Source organism: Benincasa hispida, chromosome 2, assembly GCF_027475165.1.
Source record: "Benincasa hispida cultivar pf3 chromosome 2, pf3_genome.v1.1, whole genome shotgun sequence".
Taxonomy (NCBI): domain Eukaryota; kingdom Viridiplantae; phylum Streptophyta; class Magnoliopsida; order Cucurbitales; family Cucurbitaceae; genus Benincasa; species Benincasa hispida.
Genome location: NC_143479.1, coordinates 45,033,060 through 45,045,370, shown reverse-complemented (window position 1 = coordinate 45,045,370; position 12,311 = coordinate 45,033,060). Strand labels below are relative to the sequence as shown.

Below are 12,311 nucleotides of genomic sequence, written 5' to 3'. Positions count from 1 at the left end.
ATGAAGTAAAAAAAAAAGGTTCAAATTTCACAATTTGGGGTTTGATGATCACCTCATATACTGGAATAGAAATAGGATCGTCAATATTTTCACTATTCGAATATCAAATAATTTCTAATTTATTCTATCTATGGAGTAGAACCATAACATGACCTTGTGTGAAGGTTAATATAAATTGCATAATTGTCTAGTGTCAGTTATTGGAACAAAAAATCTTCTATACACAATCCCCCATTTTGATTACATAATATCACATATATCAAAAAGAAAAAATTAAAAAAAGGAAAAAAAAAAAAAAAAAAAGGTTCCACTGGCTTCCCTCCACTTTTTATCGCATAGACGGACACTTAAGTGAAGACGCTGATTCACTAGACTAAACCCCTTCATTTTAAGGCCAAAAACCGAAAGTCTTATATATCTTCAAACTGGAAGAAATCTCTCGATAAATACACTTCTTTCCGGCTACCTTGTGTCTGTGCCAGTCAGTTTGTTCTCCAAGGATGAAAGAAAATCGACTTCCCAGATGGCTAATCCAAAACCAAAATATCTGCAAACAGATGTTCGTTAAGATGAAACGAGCAATAGGCTGGCTTGTTTTAATCTGGAACAATTTAGATTATTCATTTCTTCCAGCAAAAGATTCAGACTCAGATCCACATGCTAATAAGAAATCCAACCAATATAGGAGAAGAAAAAATTGCACAAAGATTTATGTTGGCACCCATATTAAACTCTTTGGGAGTTTCAGTTGAAGCATCTTACCATTGCTGGTTTTTCCTGAACTCTGTAAGCACTGGGTATATGTTCTCAAAGGCTGTATATGTCTCCTCTCTCACCTGAAGGATTCAAGATCAAAGATAACTGTAGTTCTGACACTAACTTTACAAATAGGCTGTGTGTTTTTAAAGCTAATAAAGCGCAATAGTTTTTGGGACTTAAGTACAAAGCACAAAGCACAAAAAAAGCACAGATTTTTGTGTGATGTTCGCTACCAATGTACAAAGTATTCCATAAGGAAAAGAAAATGGTCGAATATTATGAGGGAAAAATAACCTAAATGCAGGGAAGTTTGCATTTAGACTTAGTAAATATTATTTTTTTTTAATTAATATAGATGAAAAACCCTAATAATTATTATTTTTTTACTTAATGAAAAAGCCTCTGGGCCAGGGCTTAACACTTGGGGCTTCACAGAAGGAGCACGCCTAATGTACACGTTCTTTTGTGTGCCCCGCCTTAACCTACACCTAGTGCTTAGCCATGCGCGTATGACCACCTTTTAAAACATGGCAAATAGGTCATGCAATTCTGCAATTGTAATCCTGTTATTCTAAGGGTTATCTCAAGATTGGTCAAAACTGACCATAAATCATACTAAACCCATTAACTGCTAATTGAATCTGTGATAATTGATGGCATATTAATTACGCATTAAATTGAAATCAGAGAATCATATTGACCAGTAAAATATTCGAGTCAAGGAACTTGGAGACCTCCCTACTGAATAAATGCAAGCCGAAGCTAAAATAGGTAAACCATCATATGCCTTCACCGTCACCCAATACATACCACCTCCGACTAATAAACTTTTGGCTAATAACTAATATATCCTCAATATTCAAATAATATTTCAGACATCTAACCTCATAAGCACAAAAATGGCAATCGAATTTTTACCTTAGCCCCAGTTAGAACTATTTTTCCAGAGACAAAAATGAGCAGCACAATCTTTGGTTGTTTCATCCGATATATCAATCCAGGAAATAACTCTGGTTCGTACTGGAAAGAAAAATGAAGAGTTAAGTTTTAATGAAGTTAAGTTACACATATATAAAAAAGTTCGACATCAAAATAAATGTTTAGTTTTAATGAAGTTAAGTTACACAAATATAAAATGTTCACATCAAAATAAATGTTTAACTGATAAAATATATAGTGACTGTTAATTACAATGAAGTACTTAAAACATTGAAAATACTATTAACTCTTAGGATTTATTTCATCACCGATAAATGTGCATACATCACTCAAAACTACACAAACTTCAGTACCATCTCAAACTTGTTGACCATGAAGATTCATTGTTGGACTAGTTCCCCATGCAAAAACCAAAACACAGAATCACTTTAAAAAATTGGAGAAATGCCCCCAAAAGTCATGCCCCCAAAAGAAAAATATTCAGAAGAGATGGAGATTTCTAGCAGAAAAATGCTTGACTAGTACATACACATTCAAGGCATACCCCCAAAAGAAAAATATTCAGAAGAGATTTCTAGCAGAAAAATGCTTGACTAACTGTGGACTTCCAGAATCTGACGAAAATCTAATAATGAGGTAATAGAAACAATGCCATAGAATGCACATAGATACCAAGATATAGATTTTAAGCTTACACTTGAAAAGGCTCCGTGTGAATAAGCAAGACCCTCGAGCCTTATGGGGAACTTAACATCACATGAGCCAACAATATTCTGAATCTTAAAATCCTGCATCAGATTAAAAATGCATGAGAATGTACACTAAATAATCTTAGTTTTAAGAATCAAATTTTTTTATTTGAACTGTGTGTTTATCTTATTTTCCCTTCTCTTTTGTCTTCTTTCATTCTTACTGAAAGACGTCTCCACTTTTTTTTTTTTACAAAAGGAAATCTAAAATAAGTTTCTGGTGGCAATTGCAGTGCCCTACACGTGAGGGGGATAGAAGCACATACCTTGAACTTGGCAGGAAAACCAAGTTTTTGGATAATTCGGGCGTACTGGGAAGTAGAAACAAGGTACAATATCAGATAAAGAATTCATATTATATTTTTTATGACCTTCATATGAAAAAGAAGGGTGCTGTTGAATGAGATGCCCAACAGCTTTTAGAATAATAAGAAAGTCAATAAACTAAGCATCAACTGATCATGCTTATTGACTCCCTTATGACAATTTAATCTCAAATGATACATCAACACTTAGTTATGCAAATAACTATGCGTACATACATTTTTTTCTACAACAAGATGTAAAGTACATATTACTTTCAACTATCAACCATTCTCAATGCCTAATTCCTAACCATATCTCAGCTCATATCTCTAATTGTCTGGACTGCCTATAAAATGAAATCTGTAACACTTAAGCTTCAGAAATCAAATTAAGTCACCGAATCCAGGCAGGACACAACTAGTCAGACCTTTGAAAAATTAATGAACCAAAAGATAACAGTTTAAGATAAAATCATGTAAACCTTCTCAAGCTGCAGGATTCCATCATTGATATTCTAACAGCCAATGTGTAGAGAGAGGTTTTGACAACCTCTATACACTAAGACAAAACAATGGAAAGAAAGTAAATACCTTTCTTGCAGCTAATTTGGATTGTTGTTCACTCTTAGCTCCAGTACAGACCTACACCACATCATACATCTGAATAGCTAAAACAAGATAATCTTCAAGTGCAGCAACCAGTTTACAAGGGAAAAAAAAAAGAGCATCCATATAACTATAGTGGCAAATTACGGCCACAAATTCTCACCCAACTTAAATGCAATTCAAACAAATTTCATCAAGCTCCGAAGCATTCTTAGGGGAATTATTTTATCAACGTGCCTGTTTCATATGGGTCCATGAAAAGAAGATTGGCCAAATAAATTATAAATATTGGTTTGAGGTCTTTTTTTCTTTAGTACAACTCCCATAATGTCATATTGTCTTAATACATGTGGTTTTGAGGTTATTATTAAATTATAGAATAAAATATGATCATGACATGGGTTCACAAAGATATGGAACAAGATTATGCCCCTAATCAACTTTGCAAATTTTTTATCTTTGATCATAATGTCATATTGTCTTAATCAAGTTAGCAATGTGGCAAACTTCAGTCATTCAAAAATTAGGTAGAAAATAAATTACCATCTTTCCTGATGCAAATATCAATGCTGTAGTTTTTGGCTCCCTTATTCTCATGATAACAGCAGCAAAACGCTGTTTCATTGAAAAAATTATTGAAATCTTAAAAATTCAAAGGCAAAAAAAGAAACAACAAAGTTCCAACCTGAAATTAGAATTGGCTTATTATAAAAAGTCACTTGCCTTGGGATTATATTCAGCATTGCGAGCTTGCAGAGCAATGGCTTTTAGATCCAACTTGCAGTCCAGATTCACAGTTGACACAATGTTCCTAGAAACAATATAATATATTGTACGTTCATCAAGAGACAAAAAAAAAGAGAGTACATATAATAAGAAAGAATATGTTTTTATCTTAGTTACCAGGTTATCACATATCACCGTTATGTATGACAATTTTGTCAGGAAGGGAGAATCTTCTCTGAATTATTCTTGGAAATATTACAAAGATTATGCTAGACCATCAATCTTGACAAATTCTTAATGTATAGACAAAATTTACATATTCCTGAGTAACTATTCAAATTAGTAAGAGAGTTGTGAACTCCTTAAATTTTTTTGGTGGATGTAATTCATTCTTAGAACTCCGACTTAACTCTCATATTACCAAAATGAATCTACAGTTGTTGATGTGGTTTGAGGCTTTGTTTTTGGTTTTGGGTGAATTTTGTCTTTCCCTTGTTCTTTAGTACCCTGTTTTGGGTTTAAAGCTTGGATATTATGTTGTATTTGTAGTTTACCGTGTAGTAACTTTGTGTATTGTTTAATAGGGATTATCTTGTAATTTCAGTGGGCTGGCTAGTATTTAAAGAATTAGTCCCCCTTTTCATTCATAAGATTTTTAAGGTAATGTTTCTACCAACTTGCTTACACTAAGTTCGGTATCAAAGCTCCAAGACTACCTTGGACCTAATGACTAGGAAAAACACCATAAATTCCGGTCGGGTAAGGGATGTTGAGCCCAAACCCAAGCACCTGATGCGCTCTCTCCACAATCCACAATCGTAAGCTTGCTGGCGGTTGAAGGACCATTGAATTATATGCAATCTAGCATTGATAGTATTCAGACTATCCTCGAAGATATGGCTAGGCAATTAGAACAAATTTCCAATGCCCCTCCACAACAACCTTTATAGGGAAAAGGGGGGATTAGGGAGCAACCGCAAAAAACAAAAATTCAAGAAGTACAAAATAATGGATCAAGATTTAATGCAAGGGGAAGATTTCCTAATTTCTAGAGAGCTCGAGTTCTTCAAGATAGACCAAGAATTCAAGAACCTAAATTTGACGACCATGATTTCGATTCCTCCAGTGAATAAGAAAAGCTAGGAAGATTTCATAATAGATAAGAGGTGAGGAATTTTCAATAACGCAAGGATTACAACCAATATTACAAGATGAAGATCGATTTCCCTACGTTCGATGGCAAGATAGACTAAGAAGCATACCTTGATTGGGTCAAAAGCGCAGAGAGCTTCTGATTACATGAATACACCGAAGCCCAAGGTCAAACTAGTAACTTCTAAATTGAAAATTGGGGAGCTATGTCATGGTGGGACCAAATACAACTCAATCTTAGACTAATCGGAAAGAGACCTATCAAGCGTTGACCATGAATGTTGAGAATGATGAAAGGAAGAGTCTTACAGGCTGACTATGAACAACTCCTTTACCAACAGTATCAAAAATGTAGAATTGAAGTGTGGCCATATACTGTGGAATTTCATAGGTTGGGTGCCCGTAGAAGATTAATCAAAAGTGAAAACTACCAGATAGCAAGAATTGTAGATGATCTTGGCAATAGCTATCAATATGGCTGCTAAGGTGGAACAGAAAGTAGAAAAAGAAATCAGAAACAGAAGAGAAGCATGTGGAACAGATCATTTACTTATTCTAAAAAGAACTCTGACACTAATAAGCAATTTTAGGTTGGCAGCATGTCTGGAACAAAAACAACACATGTAACAAACCCAATCAAACTCCAAGTTTTCAAAAAACGGCGACCAAGAAGGGTGGAACAAACATGCAAACTCTACCAACTTCAGCAAATGTTTTCGTTATGGCCATTGGCCAACAGGGTCAATCATCAAACGAATGTCCTCAAAGAAAGGTAGAGGTATATATGGAGGACGGGAGCCAAGAAACCAGTGACAACACTATTTTGGAAGAAGATCCTACTTACATTAAAGCTGAAGATGGGGACCAACTGTTATGCATTCTCAAAACAGTCTTGCTTTCACCTAAAACCAAAATTCATTCACAAAGACACGTCCTCTTCTGTATGCATTGCACAATCAATGGAAAGGTGAGCAGTGTCATTATCGACAACGGAAGCAGTTGAAATGTGGTCTCCTTGAAATTGGTAAAAGCTTTGATAGTGACACACCCTCCCATACAAAATTGGATGAATTCGAAAGGGAGGAGATGCTCAGATAAGTTCTACTGGAAAAATATATAAAGATCAAGTCGTTTGTGATAATCTTGATATGAATGTTTTTCATATTTTGTTAGGGAGACCTTGGCAATACGACTTACAAACCATTCACAAAGGATGGGACAATACGTATGAGTTTAACTCGATGGGCATAAAAGCAGTCCTACCTTCTAATGTTATTATATTAATAACAAGAAAGTATCTTTACCATCATTAAACGAAAGCCTTTAGTTACCAAAGAGTGTAAGGAGATTTGGGGTCGTCTTGTCCAAGGGCAGTCAAACTCACCCGACCCTTCTATGCCTAATGACCATGTTAACCAACTATTAGAGGAATTCCCACAAATTGTTGAAACACCAACAGATTTACCTCTTCTTAGGGATGTCCAACACCAAATTGACTTTTTACCCAATAGCATTTTGCCTAAATTGCCTCATTATAGAATGAACCCAAGAGATTGTAAGATACTTTAGGAACAAATCCAACAGCTATTAGAAAAAGGCCATAATCATCCAAGCCTTAGCCCTTGTGTCATCCCAACTTTAGTAGCCCCTAAGAAAGATGGTACTTGGAGGTTGTGTGCAGATAGTAGGGCCATCAACAAGATAACTGTTAAGTGTCATTTTTCAATTCCAAGGATTTCGGATGCATTCAATCCAATTGGAGCTGCTAAGTGGTTTTCCAAAGTTGATCTCAAGAGTGGTTACCATCAAATAAGAATAAGGTGGAGAGATTAATGGAAGACAACCATCAAAACACATGATGGTTTGTTTGGCTTGTCGTGCCATTTGGCTTGTTTAATGCACCGAGCACTTTTATGAGACTAATGTCACAAGTTCTAAAACCTTTCATTAATAAGTTTTTGGTGGCATATGTCCATGATATATTGGTTTATAGCAAAACTAAAGATGACCACCTATTTCATCTTCACAATATGCTTAAATCGTCGGCCGAGAATCAATTGGTCATTAATAAAAAAAAAGTGTTCATTTTATGACAAACTAGATCTCTTTTCTTGGGTTTGTGATTAATGAATATGGAGTGTCTAACACTTCTAAAACTCAAGCTACACGCAATTGGCCAACACCCACGTCAGTAAAGGATGTCCAAAGCTTTCTTGACTTGGCTACATTTTACAGGAAATTTATCCAACATTTGAATTCTTTAGCAGCCCACTCACTATTTGCTTGAATAAAGGAAAATTTCTTTGGTTACAGGAACAAGTTATGCTCATCCACAGTGTGCTCTTCCAGATTTTTCTAGGCCTTTTGAAGTACTTTTCAATGCTTCTGGGGCTGGAAATGGAGCCATTCTATCTCTAGAGCATGCATCCTAATGAATTCTTTAGCAAAAAGTTGGGTGAGGCTCGTCAAAAATAGAGTACATATGAGCAAGAGCTCTACTCCCTTGTCCGAGCACTTAAGGTTTGGGAGCAATACTTATTATGAAAGGAATTTATACTTTTCTCTGACCATTATTCTCTAAAATTTGTGCAAACTCAAAAAACTATATAAATCGTATGCATGCTAGATGGCTTTCCTTCATTCAAAGGTTTGATTTCGTCAGTAAGCATAAAGTTGGACACTCTAATGTTGATTCGTTAAGCAGGAAAGTCCATTTATTGGCATTCTTGAAGGGGCAGGTTGTGGCTTTTAAACAATTACTGGACTTGTATTTTAATGTATAAATGAAATTTATATATTCCTGAATAACTATTCAAATTAACAAGAGATTTGTAAACTCATTATATTTTTTAGAGGATGTAACTGGTTCTTCGAACCTCGATTTAAATCTTATATTACCAAAATATATACTGTTACCTACATGTGTGCACACGAGAGAGAGAAATAGGGGGGAGAAAGAGATTGGATGTGTATATTCTTAAATATTTCAAAACTGGAGAGTTTGAAAGAATCACATCACGCCAATATTGGATGTTCATATGGATCTTAGGTCGAAAAGTTAAAAACTACTCTCATTTCCAGAGTAACCCAATTTCTGGATACATCACTATAAGCATCCATGATACCAATTTCTTGTTGAAATCTGCTCTATATAGCAGTGTTAATAAGACAACCCCAAGCAAACCTAAGATGAGAGGCAAGGCAACCTACGGTCTGGTTGCCTCTTGAAGTGCCTAGGCAAGCATCTTCAATCAGGGCTCCCCCGACAACACCTCAATGCCCCTTTGAGTGCCTTTGGCATTGACGGAGGCACGCAACCAACCATTCTACTGCTGCTTCTTTAATTTTTATTTTTTCAAATATGCTCCATACCCATAAAATCAAATCTAGTAAGCCCGAGAAAAAGGCCTACACAAAGATTTGCCATTAACTTTTCTGCTACTCCTTAATATTTTTTTAATTCACTTCGTTCTTCCCTCTCGTTTCATCTTCAGACTAGTCATCGTTTCTTCTTCTCGAACGATGTTTTCTTCCTCAAGGTTTCTCCAATTACTTCAATGGTTGGGTGTAAGGTTTCTCGACTTGGTCATCATATCCTTTCTACCAGTCAGTAATGTTTCTCCACTTTTCTTCTTGTTTGTCTTATTCAGTCTGTGGGTAAGTTTTTCATTTATTTCTTTTGCTTCATTCTTTGAAGTTTGTTTTTTAAATAAAACTTCTGTTACTTTAATCAATAAAATTATAAAATTATATTTTATTATTATAATTTATAGTAGGTTGTCCTTACGGTAATTTATTATGATTTGTAATTATATTCAATTAATCAATAAATTTTCGTATTTGCATTTTGCTTCTTCGGCATCGGCAGTGGGCAGTGAAGTTGTTTTAAGTTTATTTTGTACTCTTTTACAATAGGATGGTGGAAATGGAGCACAAACAAAAACATTCTGATTCGCAATTGAGGAACTATTAGAACTTAATTAGTATTGTATGTTTTTGCCATTTGGATGTTCTTACAATCTATGTTATATTCATTTATTAATGGCCCCTTGCTCCACTCAGGCCTCACCTTTTTTTCACCTCTCATCTTGAGGCAATCAAAGGGCTGGTCACCTTGAGATGCGCCTTGCCCTTTGAAAACATTGATATTTAACCACCATTTAAAACTAATGTAACACTATTATTTGGTCAACAAAAAATAGCTATCATACACAATCAGAAGGCACAAGCGGTTGGAAAAGTGAGAACTCACTGGAGGGTAGGCACAATTCCTGAGGGATGCTTCTTAAGATCAACGGGTTGGGCTGCTTCCAAGCCTTGATCAGCCATTTCTTATAAGAAATCTCTTCACGACAGAACTCCACCCTTTAAACTCCTTCTGCAAAATAATTATCACAAAAAACAGTAAGAATACCACCATTCTTCACGTTTCTTCAATCCCCCAAGCCCAAAATCAGGACAAAATATCCCTAAATTATAAATAACCCAAGAATTCATGCCTATTAAATAAACTGAAAATAGTAATCCGTACATCACAAACAGCTATCACAGTCGCACTTATCAAATTAACGATAAAGGTCAAAAGAAATACATAGATCATAGAAACCCACTTCACTTCAATTAATCATTAAAGGGGTATACAAAAACCCATCTTCTTGAGACATGTAAACGACCCGCAAAGGCCCAATCTAAGCAAAACATGCCTAGATACCAACTGAGGAAGGCAAGACACAAACCCAATAAAAAGCTAAATCAAAACCCAAAAGCTAGCCCCCCTAACAAACACGATCTATGGATCACAAAACAAAACAAAATGCATACCTCTTGCAAATGGGAAACCCTAGAATTGGGCGAAGAATTTTCTGTCGATCGGAAGAGAAAACTTTGGGGATAATGAGGAAGGATTGATGGGTGAGGAAAAGTTGAGAAAAGCTATATTTTCTTAAGATTGAGAAAAGCACCAACAGAAAAGTTGCATATTCAAATAAACTCAGTTAATCAAATCCGGAACAATCTATATTTTCTAATCTTTTAGAAAATAAACACAGAATCACAAGGAAGAGACTGAGGTTCCTACCGAAAGTTTCGAATCAAGAACGAAAGGCCGAAGGGAGACGCGAGAGACGGAGAGAAGAATTGGGAAGGGGGGCTGGCTTCCAGCTTGCGAGAGAGGAACGATTTCGGGCTGCAATTTGCGTCTTGCGATATGGGAAGAGACCCTAAAATCTAAATTTCGAGTATATATATATTTTAAAACGGTTCGGTTTGGTTTAAATTTGTGAAATTCAAATCGAATCGAACCGAAAAATTCGGTTAATATTCTTTTAAATCGAACCGAACCGCAATTTCGGTTTTATTAATAATCCGATTTGGTTTTTACAGTTTTAAGACAGGTCCTAGATATATAAAAACCCATCAGGTCAAGATATGTACTATAACATCCCCAAATTTTAGGTGAATTTAAAATGATTATCTTAAATTTATTGAATTTTATGTTTTTTTTTTAATTTTTAATTTTAAAATCAAATTTGAGAAAATAATTGATTTAGATTAAGTTGATAAGAGAACTTAAAATTTAATTGGTGAAATATTTAATATGTAGATTTGATTGAGAGATTTGGAATCCTCGGTTGTGGTTTGATTTAAATATTTGGATAAAATATTTTGGAATTGGAATTTAAGTTGATGAATGATTTAAATTTGGGGTTTTGAATTTAAGATTGCGAAGAGGTGGGAATTTAGGGGAAAAAATTAAATAATATAAAATTGACAGATCAAAGTAGGGTTTTGACTTAGAATTAGTAAATATATTATAGGGGTACTCGCAAGAATAGAAAAAAATAACATTCTTAAATTTACAAATTTAGCAATGATTTTTCAAAATTTGCAAATATAGCAAAAAAAAACCCATAAAAGCATATTTCCATTTTTATTATTCCAAACTTACCCTTTTTGATGTATCAGCATGTATATCAATAGTTTATTTAATACAGTCATCCAAATTTATTGTTATTGGTGTATCAGCATGTACATCGTATATCTAATATACTTTATATCTGGTACATCAGTCATCTAATATACTTTATATTTGGTATATAAATTGATTAATATACCAAAAATAAAGTATATAAGCTATGCAATAGATATATCATATTTATCATTCATAAACCATGTTTTGTCTATGAAGATGTGCTTGTTCATTTACTATTTTTCATTTGATTTCTATTCTTATTTGTCTGTTATTGAATGACATTATCAGCTTGTAATGGTTCAATTGGTTATACCAGTAACCATTTTGAACGAATGTTGATAAACTATTGGTATACCAATGTTACATTTGAAATTGAATTTTGAACATGTGTTGATATATAATTGATATACTTGAACAAATGTATCTTTAAGAAATAATGATATACCAATGTTTTATACTTAAAATAAATTATGAGTTAATGTTAACATAATACTAACACATTGTTATACTTAAAATTTTATTTAGAAGAAATGTTGATATACTACCGATACATTAATGATATACTTGCACTTAGTTTTTTTATATGCATTGATATAATATTGATAAACTAATTTATACTTTAGATGAATTTTGAATAAGTATCTAATTATAACTACTAATACATTAATAATATATATTTGAAATTGAATTTTGAATGAGTATTGATATATTATACACTAATATAGTACTTAAAATAAATTTAGATCATGAGTGATATACTATAGATACACTACAAATGTACATGAAATGAATTTTAAATGACTATTGATATATTATTAATACATCTATATTACAATATAAATAAAAATTTGAACGAGTGTTGATAAATTATCGATACACCAAATACTTAGTATTACATCTTCAGCTCATTATGATATATCATTGATAGAATAATGATCTATTTGTAATTCATTTTGAATTAGTACTAATATATACAATTGAAATGTCAATGTTAAACTTTAAGTATCTTTATAAAGAATATACTTCATATTTGGTATATCAACAATATCATCGATATGTTTTTTTTTTTTTTTTGTAAATTATATATATCAATCAATTAATTAT

The 12,311-nt window shown here is 33.6% G+C and overlaps 1 protein-coding gene across 1 annotated transcript; it reads right to left on the bottom strand.

The window, feature by feature from the left end:
* Window positions 1–463: 463 nt before the first annotated feature.
* LOC150037929 (TATA-box-binding protein-like) lies at window positions 464–10,450 on the bottom strand. Its single transcript, XM_090310665.1, has 11 exons — window positions 10,314–10,450; window positions 10,058–10,177; window positions 9,489–9,614; window positions 4,082–4,169; window positions 3,902–3,973; window positions 3,344–3,394; window positions 2,714–2,758; window positions 2,394–2,486; window positions 1,678–1,779; window positions 763–836; window positions 464–547 (listed from the first exon to the last, which is right to left on the bottom strand). Coding segments are annotated over exons 3-11 (603 nt in total). The 5' UTR covers window positions 9,566–9,614; window positions 10,058–10,177; window positions 10,314–10,450; the 3' UTR covers window positions 464–546.
* Window positions 10,451–12,311: the final 1,861 nt, after the last annotated feature.